Source organism: Lissotriton helveticus, chromosome 2_2, assembly GCF_964261635.1.
Source record: "Lissotriton helveticus chromosome 2_2, aLisHel1.1, whole genome shotgun sequence".
Taxonomy (NCBI): Eukaryota; Metazoa; Chordata; class Amphibia; order Caudata; family Salamandridae; genus Lissotriton; species Lissotriton helveticus.
The window spans coordinates 495,454,193-495,473,783 of NC_136060.1; the positions used below are offsets into that span (position 1 = coordinate 495,454,193).

Sequence of the window (19,591 nt, forward strand, 5' to 3'; positions counted from 1 at the left end):
TGCTCATCTCAGTGAGGTGTATATGGATCATGTGTTCCACCCACAAGAGGCGATGCAGGAATTTGTTCCAATGGTTAAGCTCCCGAGGCTTGACACCGGGGATGTAGAGGCTCTGGATAGCCAGGTGTTGGAAAGTGGATTATTAGCTGTGGTAAATATATATCTACCACTGGCAATAAGGTCACTAACCCAAACTAGGCCCTGAATAGGTCTCAGAAGATTATTCCCATGCACAACCCTTGGTAGCTGGGCTGTGAGCAGGCAGGATTAATTTCAGAGACAGGCATGTATAGCAGTTCAAAACATCAATTCAGTAACTAATTAAGACGCAACTCACAATAAAATTTTAAAACCAATTCATAAAAATTGGCTTTATTTTTTATTTTTAGAATGACACCAAAACAAAAAAACAAAGAATGTAGGGACCCAGAGATGTGTTTAAAAAAAATATTTAGCCCTATATAGTACATGGAAACCAACAGTACATATTAGGACATCTGGTCCCACTAGATCGGTAGAAATTCAAAGTTTCAGGCCACCCGTGATGGAGCCCTGCATGGCTATCCCTCACAGCAGGCCTGGGTCAAAGTTTTTACCTTCTGACTTAGAAACTTTTCTGGAGCTTTTCGTCCCAGGGTCCCTCAAAGCTCTCAGCAAGTCAGGATTCAGTGAGGGTTCACCGGCTTGCCTTGCGATGAGCTCCCAGTCCAACCTTTGAAAGTCAGACCCCAAGCTTTCCAGCGGGACGAGCCAGAGATCCAGGTCGGTGCGTGGTTTACTCTTGCTGTTCGTCCCAGTCACCTCCTGTATGTTCAGAATCAGAACATTTTAGAGAGCTTTTTCGCCAGGTGTCCCTCGCTGCTCCTCACCGGGCCGGCTATGATGAGGATTCGCAAGCTTGGGGTTTTATGAGCCCCCGTTCACATTCTAGAAGTTGGACCAGCAGAAATTTTCAGCGGGACGAACCTGGACGGCTGACCGGGTCTCGGTTAAGGGTCGCCGGCTTTGCTGGCCAGGTCGAGTTCCTCCACTTATGGTGCATTTTTTCAAAGTTGCTCCAAAGTTTCCCAAACTTCTAGAACTTCTTCCTGAAGTTCCTCAGAGGGTCCCAAAATGTCCAAAACTTACCCCAATTGTCTGAAAGTTCCAAGATGGTCTTTAAAAGTTTGGGACTTCAGTTCCCAAAAATCCCTTGGACAAAACTCTTACAAATCCACCTGGTAGTTATCCAGGCTGGGGATTCTTGGTAGTGATGGTCCAGGGGAGCTCTGTAAACTTGTAGCTTGCAGGGGGTGGCCAAGGACCTGAGAATGGCAGACGCATGAGCTTTGAGTTCGGCGCCAGCCAGATAATTATTTGCCCAAATCCTTGGCGCCCCAAACCAGGGAGCATCACAAATCAGGCCTTGTGGTGCTGGGACAGCAGAAAGCTTGTTCTGGTGCTCGCATCAGCCCCTGGGCGACAGTGGAGAGTCTGGGTTCCCAGCAGTTGCCGGCACTGGGAAAAAAGCAAGATGGTGACCCAGGACAGATCAGCACCTGAGAGCAGTTGTGGAGCCTGAGCCTTGCCGGAGCTTGAGCCCCAATCTAGGGCTTGGGGACGGCGGTCCAGATTGAGCTGCAGAGCAAAGTGGCGGTCCAGGCGGATGTTAGGGGTGGTATTGGCTCTGCCATGAAGAGGCAAGCTCACTTTAACAGGCCATCGGAGGCAAGGAGCAGGGCGCGGCCACCCAGGAGGATAACTTGCACCCTGGGGCGCAGGAAGGGCCAGACTTTGACATGCCCACTCTCTCTGGGACATGTTGGAAAAGGCCTGGAGTCCATTGGGACTAATGAGGTGACAAAGTGGGCACCAGGACTGTGTTGATTTGCATTTGGGGCATGGGGTTTGCGGTGCGGACACTTCGCAGCCTGATTGGGTCGAAGGCCCTTGATCTATTTGGTTTCCCCGAGGAACATGAGGACGGCGCATGGGTGCACCCTGGACCGCTGCAGAAGGGGCTGAGGGCAAACTGTTGCCAAAGTGTATGTATAGATTACCCTGAGCTACAGTGTGGGCAGTAGCTTGGGAGAAGTCTTGGCCCCTGTATCTGGACCATGATACACAGGTCAGTGAGTCCCCCAACAGTGGGGCTGCCTTAGGAGTAGATATGCTGGGTCCCCACAGAATACCAAAGGTCTGATTTGTAGAACGACGAAAGGAGTTGCCCTTTCCTCCCTGGTGAGAGCACCTGGCCGTGCGGTCAGTTCGGCGCCATGGAAAAACATCAAGGTCAGCAAACTGGAGCCTCGCACGACCCGGAAGATAACGCCCTGGAGCATTCGCAGACTGCTCCAGAGGACCTAGTGCAACTGCAGATAAGCAAGATACTGAAGGCCATAGCAGACACGAAAGCCACTCTCCATCAGGACATCAGCACGGTTGCAGTAGGGCTCGGCATCCTTCGAGAGGAACACAAGAAGCTCTCTGAGAGGGTGAAGGAAACTGAATCTAGCATTTCCTTAATAGTCCCCGCCCAAAAGACCTTGGAGCAGCAGTTGGGGCCCTCACGAAAGGGTGAGTGTGTTGGATTGACGGGCTGAAGATGTGGAGGGGCGCAACCGGCGGAACAACTTTCAGGTCATGGGCCTGCCGGAGGGAGCTGAGGGCGGCGAAATGGTGTACTATTTAGAGAAATGGCTGAGAAGCGTAATGGCACCCGAGGACCTGTCGACCTTCCACACTCTCGAAATGACCCACAGGGTCCCGGACAGGCCACTAGCGCTGGGGCGATCTCTGCAGCCAGTAGTGGCTTGGTTGCTCCACTTTCCGGGACAGAGAAGTACTCCTGCAGAAGGCACACACAAAGGGCCCCTACACTGTTATTAACAGTAAAGTTTCCCTCTTCTGGGATTACACTCTTGGTGGTGCAGAAGAGGCAGGCCTTGTTCCTGGAGGTTAAGAAACCACTGAGGGAGGAGGCCCTCCAATATTCTGTTGTGTTCCCAGCTTGACTGTGGATTACCCTGGAATGTGATATCCACTTTTGGGGCATTCCAAAAGAGGCCTGGGAGTGGATGGATGCCTACAGAGCTGGGACCTCCCTGCCTCAGACCCAAGTCGAGGAAAACAACGGAACTCGGGAAGTGCTCCAGACAGCGCTCCTGCAGGGGAGCCCCTAAATAAAACGACTTCCTCGCAAACTGAGAGAGAGAGAGAGTTGTTTCCCTACAGGAGGTGGTGGGACTCATGTGGGGCAAGAGCGTGTCCCCGGAGGTGGAGGTCTGCTCTTTGACGGACACTGGGGACAACGACTCCGACACCTCCCTTAGTAACAGCGTAAAGTTACCAGTGGTGACACCGAAAACGGCTGATGAAATCATCTAAGGCTTCTTGAACTTGGAGGTGATCCTGGTTCCTAATCTGCTGCAGAACTCCTGATAATGGACCCTTTTCTCGAGCTGACCTATATCTTGAGGGGCCGGCACACGCTGGATGATTTGAACGCCAGAACCATGTCTTTATCTGTTCACCCCCTGCTGAGAGCCTTGCTGGGTTAAGGCCTCATTGAGGTCTATGTTTCACAAGTCATTTGGGCGACTGGCCATTGTCAGGCTGCCCTGGGGTTTAGTAGTTGTTCAGCATAGGGGCTCATCTGTTGGCTTTGTTGTTTGCAGAGGAGAGTTGGTGCACATGAAAGAGGGAGTGGGCAGGGAGGGGTCCCCTTTAAATGGATGTGGGGCGCCTAACTGTGGACATGGCAAACACACTTAACACTGTAAGGTTCCTTACATGGAACATCCGAAGTATGGGTACAATGGCCAAACGTCACAACATTTATTCCTATCTGCAGCGTAGGGACGTGCACATTGCATTCCTACAGGAGACACATCTTAATAGTGAGGAGGCGGCTGAGAGGTTGAAGAGGAGATAGAGGAGTCAGATCTTTGCAACCACCATCTTAGCCTTTGCTAGGGGGGTGTTAATCTGGGTGAAACCTGAGGCCCCATTTGCTCTTGAACACTCTTGGCTTGACACAGAGGGGTGGTATGCCTGCTTACAGGGAGACTAGCACGGCAAGAGGTTACGCTAGGCAATATGTACGCACTAAACCAGGACCAGGTTGGCTTCCTGGAGTCTTTCTCCACTTCATTGGCTCTCTACTTGAACGGTCACCTTATCTTCGGGGGTGACTTTAATTGCGTTGCGGATGTTGCAGCTGAGCACTCCCCTCCCCCTACCGGGGACCCAGCCACACCGTACAGCAGTGGGTTTTTGCACCTGAATGTCTCACTGGGGCCTTGAAGATACATGGAGACCGCAGCATGCCAGGGACAGGGAATACTCCTTTTTTCACCAGTCCATCAGGTGCACTCTAGGCTAGGTGCATTCCTCTGTTACCCGGCCTTTAATAGTTCTGTCTCCCACTCTGAATACCTGGGGCGTACTTGTCAGACCATGGCCCACTTATAATATCACACCAACTACCGGGAAGGCGTCCCCTGATCCCCACGTGGAAATTGAATCTGACGTTGCTCAACGATGTCCTCTTCCGGAGCTCATTACTCACACTTATCAAAACATACTTCCCTAATAATGCTAACACAGCCTCCTCCCCACAAATGGAATGGGAGGCATTCATGGTGGACGCACTGGGCCACTGTATGGGTCAGGTATGTGGGGCTCATAGGGAATTTCGCCAGGAACTCCTGGAATTGGGGGGGACTATTCACAGACTTGATAATCTACAGAGGGTGGATGAGGTGGCCCAGATGAAATTACAGGAAAAACAAGAACGTTATAATGGCACACTGGGCAAATTGAGGTGCTACAACTACAAATATTACCTAGATAGAGTGCAGAGGGAGGAGAGGAGGGCGGGTCAATTGCTGGCGAGGAAATCAAACCTGAGCTGGGGGGAGCACCCACTGCACCAATTGGCTTGGACTCAGGAGAAGTGGTGCACGACCCAGAAGCAATTAATGATTCCATCCTGTCGTACTATGAAATGTTGTACGAGGATCCTGTTGCAGACCCCTTGCTGGATGTACGACACTTCTTGGGCCCCCTACGGCTCCTCACATTGGAGGCTGAGGCGTAGGACGAGCTGGGAGACCCGATCACCTTGCATGAAGTAAAGGCCGCCATCGCGGCGTTGGAGCCTGGTGACGGCCTCCCGGCTGACTTCTATCAGTTCTTCGCTGACAAGCTAGCCCCGCACCTAGTTACGTTATTTGCTGAAGCATATAAGGGGGCGGGTTGCCTGACTCCACCAGAATGGTGCTTGTGATCCAGCCCCTAAAGTAAAAGAAGCCAGAGGCTGAAGTGAGGGAGTACAGGCCTCTCTCCATGCTTAATCTGGATTTTAAGATCTTAGGATAGGATGATATTTATAAAGTGCACTAAAACCGAAAGGTGTCAAGGCGTAGGGCGAAAAAGAAGAGAGACTAGCAACAATCAGCTAAAAGAGCCAGGCATTCAGAAGCGTCCTGAAGGTCTGAAGCTAACAGCCATGGTGATAAAAGGGGACAAAGAATTCCAGAGTTTAGCGGCCGCCAGTGAGAATGAGCGGCCAACTCATTTGGACCTACGGAATCTGGGAGAGACATGTTTTGTATGAGGAGAGGAACTCAAGGCTCTGCCTGGAGTGTACCATTAGAACAAGGTTTTGAGATGTGGTGATTATTTGCTCTGCATAGCTTTGTACACCAAGTTCAGAGCCTTGAAGGTGATGCACTTCCTGATCGGAAACATACAAATAAGATGTAATAAAATCAATCCTTTCTAAATATTAAAAAACATATATCACATATGCTTCACAAAAAAAGTGATAGGACAGTTTGTAATTATGACCAGCATAATGGAGACAGGCAAAATGTAAGACCCAACCCTTGTCAGTTACAATTTGCACATTCAATTGGACTCAAAAACACACAGTTAATACGTTGACCCAATCAATATTTTGCCTGTTCGTGTTAGTCCTTAAATTGTGCTCAGTTAACAGCGTCAACGCGTTTCGATGGCTCCAGTAGATTCACGCCATCTTTATCAAGACACAATAATTTTCTGTCTCTGTAGTTATGTCAGTTGCATTTCTTTCTCCCCTGAATGAGACAAATATTTATAGTCAATGGTCTCTAGACTATACACATTTCCTTTCTCAAAAACAACTTTAAACCTTAACACCATCCTCTATGTCCCACTGTTGTTGGCCACCTTTCCAATTTCAGCCTTCTCTAGGGAGCATGATACGTTATTAATATAAGAGGGTAAGAGATGATCCCTTACAGTTCCCATCATCCTTTCACATTGCTCCAGTTTCTCCTTTCCCCCCGAGAGGACCATATCCCCTCATAAGTACTTCAGCCTCACTACAGAAGTGTTTATAGACTCCTTGATACAGTCAGTCTCCTTCTTGCTGGCATTATACCTTAACTTCAACAAAGGATGGCGGGAACTATAAGGGATCATCTCTTACCCTCTTATATTAATAACGTATCATGCTAGGATCGCAGGGAGTGCCAGTGAATCAATGTCTGTAATTTTGTACTGCATAACTTGGACCCTTTTGATACTTTGTCCTCCTTCTTTTCCTTTTTGTATCCTGTGCACATTCATGGAGTAGGTGTGCTTCCTGTTTCTGTAGATGTGTGCAGTGTCCGCAAGAGGCACAAGTTACACATGGGTGCAGTCCATTGGCCCCAACACATGTGGGAAACCGGCAGTGGCATAAAAACCCTGCTTGTTGGTGAGTTGTTCTAGCACAGTGTTGGGAAAGTGGAGATACTGCGTTGTCAGGCTGATGATAGCTTCCACGACAACGGGGAGGAACCTGGAGAAGGATGCCTGGGAAATTCCAGCCACTCTGTCAGTGGTCGGCTGAAAAGTCCCTGAGGCCAGCATGTGCAGCACAGCAAGTAGCTGTGTCTGTGCAGGAATGTTTGTGTTACGCTGGGATGTGGCCTGCAGCCTTGGTGCAATCTGGGTGAGGAGGCGGAGAATGGAGAACCTTTTTACCCTGTAATGGGCTCTGACGTCCTCTGACCGGAGGTGTATGATGGTGATCCTCTGGCTGTAGACCTGCTTTCTTCTGTTGCGCTGCCTCTGTGGAGGTGGTGGTGTTCTTGGTGCTCTAAGTTGCAGTAGCAGAAGCTTCATGACGTCGTTGAGGTTGACAATGATGAACTAGGATTATCTTCCTTCAATACAGGTGTGTTTCCACCATTTTTAAGACCAGATAAGTATTGGCGTTAGAAAACTGCTGCTTTTTTTACGTAGCTGCAGGGAATCCTTGAAAATGTTGCGTTGTGTGTTTTGCAGGAGTTTTTATAGGGGAATGCCTACCTTGCATCTCATTTTAGGTAAGTCATGCTAACAGAAGGGGTGCTTGAGAAAAAAATTATGTTTTATTTAGAAAAATGCTGCAAACTAGAGATAGCGGCAACTTGTTAATACAGCGATAGACAAATCCTTGTAAATATGCCCCTAGGTGAGCCTGATAGTCTGTCACTATAATTTCCGGGACAAAGATAATAACAATAGTTTGCAGAAACCAGGAATAACTCGAGAACCACAGGCACCTCATGCCCAAACTCAAGTTACACCCAATCTTCCAGGTCAAAATCTTTTTTTCCCTAAATGTCTGTATCGCACCTTGTATCACATCCAGGAGCTAAGCGTACCATCTGTGTCACCCCCAGCGGTACAAGCACACAGTGTCACGCCCAGCAGAAAAAGCGTACCATCTGTGTTATGTCCAACAGTCCTAGTGATCCACACCTCTTACTGTTTTGATTTACCCATGCTGCTGGTAAACCGGGAGCATAAAGAAACCATTTTAGACAAAAAATTAGATTGAGGTGTCAGCTCTGACAATACATACAATAAATATTACCTTTCCCAGCGTACTGACTATCGAAAAAGGGTGACATTCACAGCATCGCCTCCAAGGCCGTCTTGCGAGAACCCTGCTACAGAATATAAGATAGGTAATATGCCATATTTCTGCCAGTGGCATTACTTACTTGTTGAGCAAATGTGAATCAGTCCAGGCGGGGCCTCGACCTTGCCTTGACACAAAGCGGCCATTAGATAATGTGTCCAGCTGTCCGGCATGGGGAATGCATGATAAATGTGTGGACTGTGTGTTCCTAACTTTATGTGGTGTCTGACTTTATGGTGTTTTGGGAACACGCGCACCCCTCCAGCCATGTGTGCTTTATTGGGGACAATCTCCCTGGACCATTGTGATGTTGCTGCACCTGTCTGTAGATTTGATCTGGGATTTCCTGTTCTTGTGTTTGTCTGCTGGCTTCTTGCTACCCCACCTGTGATCTGTCAAACAGTGACCTCGAGCCCTGGGTCTCAGAGTCTGCGAAACTATGTATTTCTGAGTCAGGGTTAACGTGAAGTTCACATCGGGCGACCTGCTATTTCGTTTTTTTATGCAAATGTATCATTATTCACATTGGCAACGACCTTTTCAACATTAACACTCGTTTTACAACAGTAACTCCATGGTGCAGAGTAATGGAGGGGAGTATTGGGTCACTTCTAGGGCCTAATGACAGGTGGCCCTTTCTTTTTGGGCCACCATGCAAGCTACTGTTTGACCGGTAAACGCATCCTTGGCTGAGCTACTTGTAAAAATATATAAGTGCAGAAATCACACACATGCATGCTCTCTCGCTCACACACACACACCCTCACAGACACGCATGCTCTCCTACACACCCAAACACCCACATACTCAGACCCACACAAACGTTTTCTCTCTCACACATTCACACATGCTTTCTCTCGCACACAACACACTCACACACATGTATTCTCTTTCACACACACATGTGTGCGTGCACACATAGACACCACTGGGCATGTCTTTCACACACACATGTGTGCGTGCACACATAGACACCACTGGGCATGTCTTTCACACACACCCTCACCCCCACACAGACTCACAGACACACATGCTGTCACAAACACACAAACACATTCATACTCACACACTCACGTTTTCTCTTTCTCTCTCTCACACAACACACACACACACATACATGCATGCTCTTCCACTAACATGCAGTGTACGCCCACACACACACCCATGCATGCTCCCTCACACACACGCACACACAGTGCACAGTGACAGGTGAGTTATGTTGGGGGTGTTGTCTAGAGCTCACCACATACACACACTCTTTAGGATGGAGAGGTGCAGGGTATTCTAGCCTGTTATCTGCACCCCATCATCTCCCACGCATGCGCAGATTACCCGTTGCTGCAGTCAGCACTTTCTAAGTGGAGTTTCCTGTCTCTGTTATCTAGATTCCCCCCTGGTGGCTCAAGAGATGCAGCTCAGACCCAAGCACCTCTCATTGCTTCCTGCTCCTCTGGATGTCCAGAGCCTCAGTGGAGGCTCCGATGGCGTCGAGGAGGGCTCAGAGAAGGAAGCAGACTTCGGCTACAGGCACTCCTGATGCAGTTGTTCAGGACAGAGGTGAGTAAAATCTATCTGGTTAGTATCATAAGCTGGGTCTGGTGGCTCAGTGGACTAATGCATCCACTGCAGGGGCCTGTGTTTGACCTCATGGTCACAGGTTCAAATCCTTGCGGGTCCTCTCAGCCTTTCATCCATCTGAGGTCGATAAAATGACTACCATTGAGTTGGGTAACAATAAACATCTGTTATTCAGTGCCAAGATACCTCTGGGTGAACATGCGCTTACAAATGCACGTTATGTTATAGCGTCTGAACATGGGAGTTCTTTTATGGAGTAGGCTGTCTGATGGCGACTGGCAGGGCAGGGGTGTGTAAAACCTATCTGAGCGCAGACAGGAAAGGGAGCTGAAGACACCCCCTTTTATATAGAGGTGTCTAATGCAGTCTGGCCAGAGTACAGGGATTATGATCTGCACACGGTCTGTGCAGGACAACTGAAGCAATCACACCTAAACGCCGCACACGCCGCGCAGCAGACAGATGTGCTGCGCTATTTTGCGCAGGAGGGAAGGAAAGACCGGACCCTATCTGCTGAGACTGGCCGCGGCCACCGCGCGCCGGACAGCCTGGCACTTGGTGCAGGGTGGGTTTGTGCGGTATAGCGCAGGATGTGTACTGGCAGCAGAGCCTTCAAGTGTGAAGTCCTACGCTTAGCAAACCTAGTGAGGATCCCACGTGTGTGGACGCGTGCTGTGCTGTGCTGTGCTGTGCTGTGCTGTGCTGTGCAGCACATGGGAAATAGAAACATTTCCTCTTTCCAACACTTGCTTCAAGGAAGCATTGGCTATGATGCAAAGCCTGGTCTGGATATCTTACTAGATCAGGCGTTCCATCCAAAATATGGGTGTTTGTGCTGATCCAACTAACTACACCCTAAGACGCCCCTTGGTGCAGAGTGGTGCAAATTGATGCAAAGCAGCGCTTAGAGTTTTTTCATCTGAGGAAGGGACACCTTTCCAGCACAAAGCACCCGTTCACGTGGAAAGTAAATACCTGTGTGTTACTTTGTAGTACGTTGAGTCACTTTGCATGGGGTAAGGTGTTGGTAAATCAGCACTTGAGTGTAACCATCCTATCTTGTTACCATCGGACAGTGTCATGGGCCCAGCTTTGGCACACAGAGTGAGCCACAGTCCCGAGCTGGCACCAAGGGACATTTACTGAGTTATTGTGCCACACACAGGAGGAACTGGCCAGTGTTTGCACACACTGGGAGGTAATGACTAGTGACCGCTCTCACTGACAGTGGCATGGTGTCGGATCTTCCCCCCAAGTGTGAACATAAAGATAGTGCTCGTAAATGTCCTTTGTGAATTCCCAAAGTTGTAAACTCAGGCCATTGGCCCAAGTTTAGACCAAACGTCTACGTTTACCTTTGTGAATCGGGTCCATAGTTTTTAATATTAATCTGCACATGTATCGAATCCCCAATACTGCTCATCATTACATCGTCAAGGTATGCAGATGTGGGGTTAGAGTAGTAAATCTACTTCCCTGTATATGTTTACCTTGATGATATACTGGTAGGTGATAATTTGGAACAGATATATGTGCAAGTGAACATTTCCATATGTTTATATTTTGAAATAAAACCACTGGCAGTCAGCGCTCAGTCTGGACAGAGAACAAGACAGAGGCTTATTCTTCACCATGACTGAGAGGCAACGGTCAGCACTGCAAACATTTAAAGGCAACGGTCAGCACTGCAAACATTTAGAGGTGAAGGTCAGCACTGCAAACATTTAGAGGCAACGGTCAGCACTGCAAATATTTAGAGGTGAAGGTCAGCACTGCAAACATTTAGAGGCAACGGTCAGCACTGCAAACTTTTAGAGGTGAAGGTCAGCACTGCAAACATTTAGAGGCAACGGTCAGCACTGCAAACATTTAAAGGCAACGGTCAGCACTGCAAACATTTAAAGGCAACGGTCAGCACTGCAAACATTTAGAGGCAACGGTCAGCACTGCAAACATTTAGAGGTGAAGGTCAGCACTGCAAACATTTAGACGCAACGGTCAGCACTGCAAACATTTAGAGGTGAAGGTCATCACTGCAAACATTTAGAGGCAATGGTCAGCACTGCAAACATTTAGATGCAACGCTCAGCAATGGTACACACTAAGAGGCAATGGTGAACATTGGCACACGCTGACAGGCAATGGTCAGCATTGGCACACATTGACCATCAATGACCAGCATTGGCACACACTAAGAGACACTTACCAGCATTGGCACACGCTGATAGGCAATGACAAGCATTGGCACACACTGAGAGGCAATGGTCAACATTGGCAAACATTCACAATCAATGACCAGCATTTTCAAACGTTGACAATCAATGGCCAGCATTGGCAAACACTGACAATCAATGACCAGCATTGGCACACACTGACAATCAATGACCAGCATTGGCACACACTGAGAGACAATGACAAGCATTGGCACACACTGAGAGGCAATGACCAGCATTGGCACACACTGACAATCAATGACCAGCATTGAAACACACTGACAATCAGTGACCAGCATTGGCACACACTGAGAGGCAATGACCAGCATTGGCAAACATTGAGAGGCAATGACCAGCATTGGCACACATTGACAATCAATGACCAGCATTGGCACACACTGACAATCAATGGCCAGCATTGGAACACACTGACAATCAGTGACCAGCATTGGCACACACTGAGAGGCAATGACCAGCATTAGCACACACTGAGAGGCAATGACCAGCATTGGCACACACTGACAATCAATGACCAGCATTGGAACACACTGACAATCAATGACCAGCATTGGCAAACATTCACAATCAATGACCAGCATTGGCACACACTGACAATCAGTGACCAGCATTGGCACACACTGACAATCAATGACCAGCATTGGCAAACATTCACAATCAATGACCAGCATTGGCACACACTGACAATCAGTGACCATCACTGGCACACAATGAGAGGCAATGACCAGCATTGGCACACACTGACAATCAATGACCAGCATTGGAACACACTGACAATCAATGACCAGCATTGGCACACACCGACAATCAATGACCATCACTGGCACACAATGAGAGGCAATGACCAGCATTGGCACACACCGACAATCAATGACCATCACTGGCACACAATGAGAGGCAATGACCAGCATTGGCACACACTAAGAGGCAATGACAAGCATTGGCACACACTGACAATCAATGACCAGCATTGGCACACACTGCGAGGCAATGACAAGCATTGGCACACACTGCGAGGCAATGACAAGCATTGGCACACACTGACAATCAATGACCAGCATTGGCACACACTGCGAGGCAATGACAAGCATTGGCACACAACAACATTTGTATAAACTGGGAAGCTATAGTCCGCATTGACAGGCTCAGTAGGTATATGTACAGGTTGCTATTTCTGCATTTTTCAGTGACTAGTCTTGAACACAATGAGATAGTGACTCATTATTGGGGCATACTGAGAGAAATGGTGGATGATGGCATACATTGAGTAGTCATGGTGAACTTAGCCACGCTTTGGCCTGCTTCACAAAGGTAAACTCAAACTTTTGCTGTGTAATTTTACTATTTGCTTGGTATTCACAAACCAGGGGCCTCATTTATGAGCCCTTGCGTCAGTTTTGCGCTTCCGATGCGTCACTTTTTGTGACGCATTGGCGGCGTAAAACATGCCTCCTGTTGCGCACTATTTACAAAGTGATGCATCTAAGCAGATGCGTCACTTTGTAAACCCCTGCGCTACATTATACCTGCTTCAGGTATAATGTATGCAGGGGGGGCGTTCTCCCGCAAAAAGCTTCGTAGAAGTGACGCAGTGAAATCTATGAGATTTCACTTCGTCACTTCTAGGACGCTGTTGCATCAAAATCTTGCGCCTGCCTCACAGCAGGCGTAAGACTGACGCAGGCCCTTTCACATGGGGCTTGCCCCATGTGAAATGACGCATTGCTGGAGTTGCGTCACTTTTGTGACACAACTCCAGCAATGCGTCATCTTTAATCCTGCCAAATGGTGGCCATCTGACACCCAGAGCACAGCTCTGGCCCCATCGGAGCAGAGCCACGACTGAGGCATTTTGAGGCGGGGGTGGTGTCTCGTTGATCGTGACACTGCTGACCAGCATGGATGGAGCGATGAGGAGGCCGTCTGGCTCTGGGCGCTCAGCGGAGCCATAGGCGATCGGAGAACTGACGAGTTCCAAGGGCTGTGGTGGCCCATCGTGATTGGGGCCTACCGGGAGGCGCTGTCAGGAGGTGCCCTTGGCTCATTTGTCAGGCCTGGTGCCCCCCCCCCCCATCCCCACCTTCATTCAGTACCTGAATAGGGGTCCGGCCCATGGGGGCACCACCGTAGTTCGAGGCCGGGAGCCTGCTGGTAGGAGCCGGTGGCCGGCCCCTTGATTTCCCAGGGCTGTTGGTCGGTGCTGGTGGGTGCCGTTCCCTGTCTCATTAACTGTCACCACCACTTCCCTTTCCCCCCTTCCTGAAGACTGCTGCAGCCTGAAGTTGTCCCGAAAACGCCCCCTTCCCCCCCCCGGCCTGAAATAATACAGCTGCGCCAGTTGGGGGGAGGGGCGCATTGATTTCTGCAGTGCAGTGGGGGAAGAGCAGGTAGGGGGCCCCAACCTGAGGAATCCCCCGACCAGGTGTTTGGGCACTGGTTGACCTACAAACTTGCTTTACCATCTGCGTCACCTGTGCAGCCCACCCTAGAGATGCTGTAACTGGTCACCCCCCCCCCCCCACCACCCCCACCACCACCCGGGTGAAACTTCCTGCCTACTGCTGTGCCTGGGCCATGGCTTGTAGGCGGGGTGAGGCCCCTCTGTGTTTTCTCCCTTCTTCTGCTGTGCGGGGGACCACACTCTATAGTCTTCAATTATCCGTGCATTTCTTGCTGACCAGGGGCCCGATTCACAGAACTAACTTAAGACAAAATCCTAAACTTACTACTTTTGGTATTCATAGAAGACATTTAGTAGTAGTGAAGTTAGGATTTTGTCTTAAGTCTGTCTTAAGTCTGTCCTAAGTTTGTCTTAAGTCTGTCTTAAGTCAAACTTAAGTCAAACTTAAGTGAAACGTAATACAAAATCCAAACTTTACTACTACTAAATGCCTTCTGTGAATACCAAAAGTAGTAGGACAGACTTAAGACAAAGGTAGGACAGACTTAAGACAGACTTAAGACAAACTTAAGACAAACTTAAAACAGACTTAAGACAAATTCCTAACTTTACTACTACTAAATGCCTTCTGTGAATACCAAAAGTAATAAGTTTAGGATTTTGTCTTAAGTTAGTTCTGTGAATCGGGCCACAGGTGTGGTGGTGCCGCCCCCTGGGAAGAATCTGTGGAGTCACCCACCTTTCACCCATCATCTAGGACCCACTGTGGAACTGGGACTTTCTTGATGAGGACATCCTGGCTCTAAACTGGTGTCTCAGTTGGAGGTCCCCTGGTCTGGAGATGGGTAGAGTCCCCCTTGGCAGTCCTTTCCCTTAACGGTATTCTGGCAATTTCATGACCCAACGTGGCGATTCCTGGCTCTCATGGGGATGCTTGAGGGCCAAACTCTCAACTTGATATTTGCAGCTCTTCTACTGCCCGGGGTACCGATGGATAGTGTGGTGCATCTCCCCTGAGCTGTTGCCAGGCTGAGGTGAGGCCTGTTATCCGTAACCAACGGGTACGACCAGTAAATCAAGCACACCAAAAGTGGGATTACTGGTTTTGAATTTACCTCTCATTAGTTTTCACTTTTTCACTCCTACCTATGCAGTAGCACTTTACATGAGGTCCTGACGAACACCCTTTCGGGTCTATTAGACTGAAACATGTCGACCTGGTTTCATCTGTCACATGCAGTTACATATTTTTCATACTGCAGGTGCACTGTTTTTAATCCTGACACTAGGAACGAGCCAATAAAGTTTTTTCCGCTCCTGGTAGTTAGTTTTAGCATCGCTATCTCCACTTTTTGGAATGAATTTGTCTGCACTGCACCCTTTACCCAACTGGTTTAGAGTCTTCTCATCTACAGGATTTAGTATATCCTTCACAGAGTAGGAATAAAAACATCCCTGAGCTCCTCCCTCACAGTGAGGGGGTTGTAGCCCTTGGCTTCCCAGATGATGAAGCATGCCACCTCTGTGGGTGATGAGATTTTGTCCTAATTAAAGGACTACCCCGTAGTTCCAGGAGATCCTCGCTGTCTCTTTCCTGTGTAGTTTGGCACCGTGGACCAGAGGATTTCTTTTGTTTATTCTATGTTTGGGGAATGAATCCTTGCTGGTCTCTAAACTTCCCTTGCACCCCCTTCTTATCTGTATATTCAGTGTTTATGCTCCAAATGTGGCTTACACTATCTTCTTCCATGATCTATCAAGGGTGCTTTTGGACCTCCCACTAGGTCTGTTGATAGTGGGCATAGATTTTAATGCGGTCCCCGTCCCAAAGTGGATGCTACTGGACCTCCCACGGCGTCCAGGGTGCTCCGGAGTCTGCAGCCTAGGTGATTGGGCTACGGCGCTGGGACTCTGGAACACATGGAGAATCTGGTACCTGAAACAACGCAAATACATGAACACGTCAGCTGCACATCACTCTCATTACCATATTGACCTTGTTTTTCTGCCTGCCCTTGACTGTCATGCAATCTCCCACATCCAGATCCTTGCTAGAGGTATATCGGACCATACCCTAATTCTTCTTCACCTTGGTTCCCCTTAGGGGGGGTCTCTGGCCTATGTGGTGGCTTAATGGCGGGTACCTACAAGATATAGACTATGTGCAAGCTCTAAATGTGGAGCTACAAGCATACTTGGAGACAGCCTAAGATGGCCGCCGAGTAGGAGCTCTACCGCCGAGCTCCGGGGGTTGGGGAATACCAAATCGGTATTTATCCCCTGTTTACCCTGCCATCCGACCCTCTCGTCTACCTCATTGTGACCACCGACAACTACAAAGAAGAACATCATAAGAATTACCGAAGAAAACATTGAGCAAATGAGTCACCACAAGACTCTGCGGGGTCTCGTTCTGGACCAGCTTTCCTCACTACCTGGCTCTTTATCCACGCCAGCATTTCCACCCACGGTAGGGGCCCTTCGTCCTTCGCTGAAGTTCTGCACGGCGACTCGGCTCCCTTCTGGGCCATCTGTTCTTCGGATGAGAAGATTTTCCCCGGGATTTCGCCGCCGAAAACCGCAGAAAGTCCCACAATCAGGTCCGTGAACCCGACGGGTCCGTGGAGAGGCTCCCCGCTGCTCGTCTGGGACTGGCTCATAATCGGGGCCTTTTTCGAAACCCCCGGTCGGCACGAGGATCCTGGTAGAGCCGTGCGGCGGCTCGCAGCTGCTCACCACAAGCCCGTTGACGAGGCCCTGTGTTCCCCTGTGCTGGATGGCAAAACCGGGCCCGATGTGGCCCTCGCCTTAGATCACCAGAGAAAAACGGCAGAATGCCCCACGATCGGGTCCTTGGAAATCGACGGATCCGTGCAGCAGCTCCCCGCTGCTCAATTGGGTCAGGAGCTTTAACCTTTTTTGAATCCCCCCAATCAGCACCAAGACCCTGGTAGAGCCTTGCGGTGGCTCCCAGCTGCTCATTGGAGGCCCGTTGACGCGGCCTTGTGATCCCCTGGGCTGGATGGCCTGACTGACTCTTGCCTTGAGAACTGCCTCGAGGTTGATTGAGGTTGCCTGGACCAAGTTGCGACCTGCCCTGACTTTTTCTTCACCTCGACGGAGGCCGACAATGGGACCGTACCTCGAAAGTGAGGTCTGCCATGGGGTCCCTCTGATGCTGATGCCTGAGACTGAGTCCGCTGTGACCTCAGGATCCGGAGACCCCCCGAGGATGACGTCCGAAGTAAGCCCGCGAGTTTGTGGTGGAGCCCCTTGAACCTCTACTGGATGGCATTGGGGGGCACGCTGTGTCGCTTGCTGGAGGCCCTGGTGTTCACGGAGGCCTACTGGGACCCCTCGGTACTTCACCTCATTTGGGTCTGATGCCTGTTTTGGTCCATTGGCGTCCCCCCCGATCCTGCCTCGGTCCTGGTTGGGCCGAGTCAGCGGCTCCCCTGCGGCCATCGAGTCCCGCTGCGGCAGCCGGCCTGCACCCCCAGCCTGGGGTCCACACTGAGATTGCCTGAGGCTGAGGTGGGACTCTGGGCCTGCTGAGCCCCTGCTGAACCCCACCAAGCCTAACAAATGGCCATCGCTGGTATTTCCCACTGAAGCCCCCTGACCATGGCCTGGTACCTGGTTGGTCTAAGCAGCCGATCCCCACAGTTTAACGGTACCAGATAGGTCTAAGCAATGACCCCCCACAACACTACGATAATCTCTTCTGAAGTTGACCCGTATGATCCAAGTAACTCGATGGGACCCTCGCCTGCGATCTGCTCCTAGGTCCCCCGAGGTCGCCTGAGACTTGCCTGGACCCCTAAATCTCTGCATCTCCCGAAACCGACGACTAAAGTGGACCACCTAGTTCCCCAAGCCCTGAATAGTCCGAACAACGGCACCCCGCTGCCCACTTAAAACCCGCTGACACATGAATCTGGTATTTGGCCTGCGGGCCCCATCAAGCCTCGCTAGGGACTGACGCCGGAATCGGACCACTGTAGCCCTCCTGATCCTCGACTTGGTCCTGTAAGTCTCAGCAGTGGCCCTCGCTTCACGCCGGTAACCTCTCTTCCACTGTAGAGCAGCAAGACTCTTGCTGGCAGCCCTGATGACCTCCCCCAACACCCGATTGATCTCTGGATCACTTCCACCATCAGGCAACGCCGATCAATCTTTGGTGTGAATAACAAACTCACCCCTTAAACACTATTGAGATTGCCTTGACACTGTAATACTATTTTATACCTCTGCTGCCAATGTTGCTCTCCCCCACGTAATTACTCATTACTATTAATCTTCTACCCTAACCCTTTTTCCTGTCCCTCTTTAGCCTTACTCAGCCACTAACCCCCCACCCTCCCATCTAACCCCCCTTCCCATATGCATGTTACCGGCCGCCTTGAACTCTCCCGCTTGAGATCCTCCCCTACCGCTCTACTTTTCCTCTTCCTCTCCTACAAGCTCTCCTTTTCCTCATTTCGCCTCACAGTCTCTTTATTCTAATCAACATGTATCTTTAACTGAATGTATTGATCCTATCACCTACAAGTTATTGTCTCTTCCCTTTTACTCATAATCAGTCAATCCTCCTTCACTGTTTAATCGGATCCATAAACATATGCACGACTATGTATACGTCATAAATTGTCTGTCTAGATCTTATCTTTTTTTTAGTTCTGTGGTTTTATTTCACTCCCTACATTTCAACGTAGTAACACTACTGCTTATTCGAACTCTGATTCGTACTGCACCTCATCCTCCTGCATACCTCCTCTTAACCCTTTGCACTAACCATAGCCCCCCCTCCCACCCTATTAGCACCATATACCATCTTGGACGTCAACCTCAGCTTCCCCCCACCTGGAGTTGCTGCCGGGACTTCCAAAACTAACCCGCCCCCCCCCCCCCTCCTTCCACACCATCCCCCTCCGCGCTCTTACCTAAGCTTCCCCCCCTCATAATTCCCCCCTCTGGCCTACTCACCGACTCTTCCCCTGCCCAACCTCATCATCATGTCCCACCTCATTACCATCCTTGTACCATGCCCTCCTCATGCCCTTATCGACAAACATCATGCCCTTACCAAACATGGACCCAACTCATGGACCTTCCATACCCTCCCAACCTCTCAAAAAATGCTAAAAAGAATCTTAAACACAAACTCCTAATCCGACATCCTGAAACCCTAATTGAAGACAACTACCACAGCCTGATGTCCCCCATTAAAACTAACCACATCTTCTACACCAAATGCCCCCCTAAATTCAAGAGCACCTTTTTACGCCACCTCCCAGTTTCCAGTGCAATTAAAATCCCCCACGGCTACAAACTCGCCACTTCTTCAACCCCTCTATTCCCTGGTGAAATCTCCATTTCCATCTACAAAACTGGAAACATCCTCATCCAAGCCTCAGAGCAGCACCTCGCAATTTTTGAACTCATCTTAAGCACACTCTA

At 49.7% G+C, this 19,591-nt stretch overlaps 1 protein-coding gene across 19 annotated transcripts in view; it reads left to right on the top strand.

Moving 5' to 3' along the window:
* Positions 1 to 19,591, top strand: part of LOC144821568 (E3 ubiquitin-protein ligase TRIM39-like) — a 1,056,022-nt gene that overhangs the window by 953,104 nt on the left and 83,327 nt on the right. For 17 of the 19 annotated variants that reach the window (XM_078678759.1, XM_078678756.1, XM_078678763.1 and 14 more), the window contains one exon: positions 9,307 to 9,478. The exons of the other annotated variants lie outside the window; for them this stretch is intronic. In XM_078678759.1, the coding sequence (XP_078534885.1) occupies positions 9,376 to 9,478 (103 nt within the window). In that variant the 5' untranslated portion in view covers positions 9,307 to 9,375. The remainder of the gene's footprint in view (positions 1 to 9,306; positions 9,479 to 19,591) is intronic. 19 annotated transcript variants of the gene reach the window in all.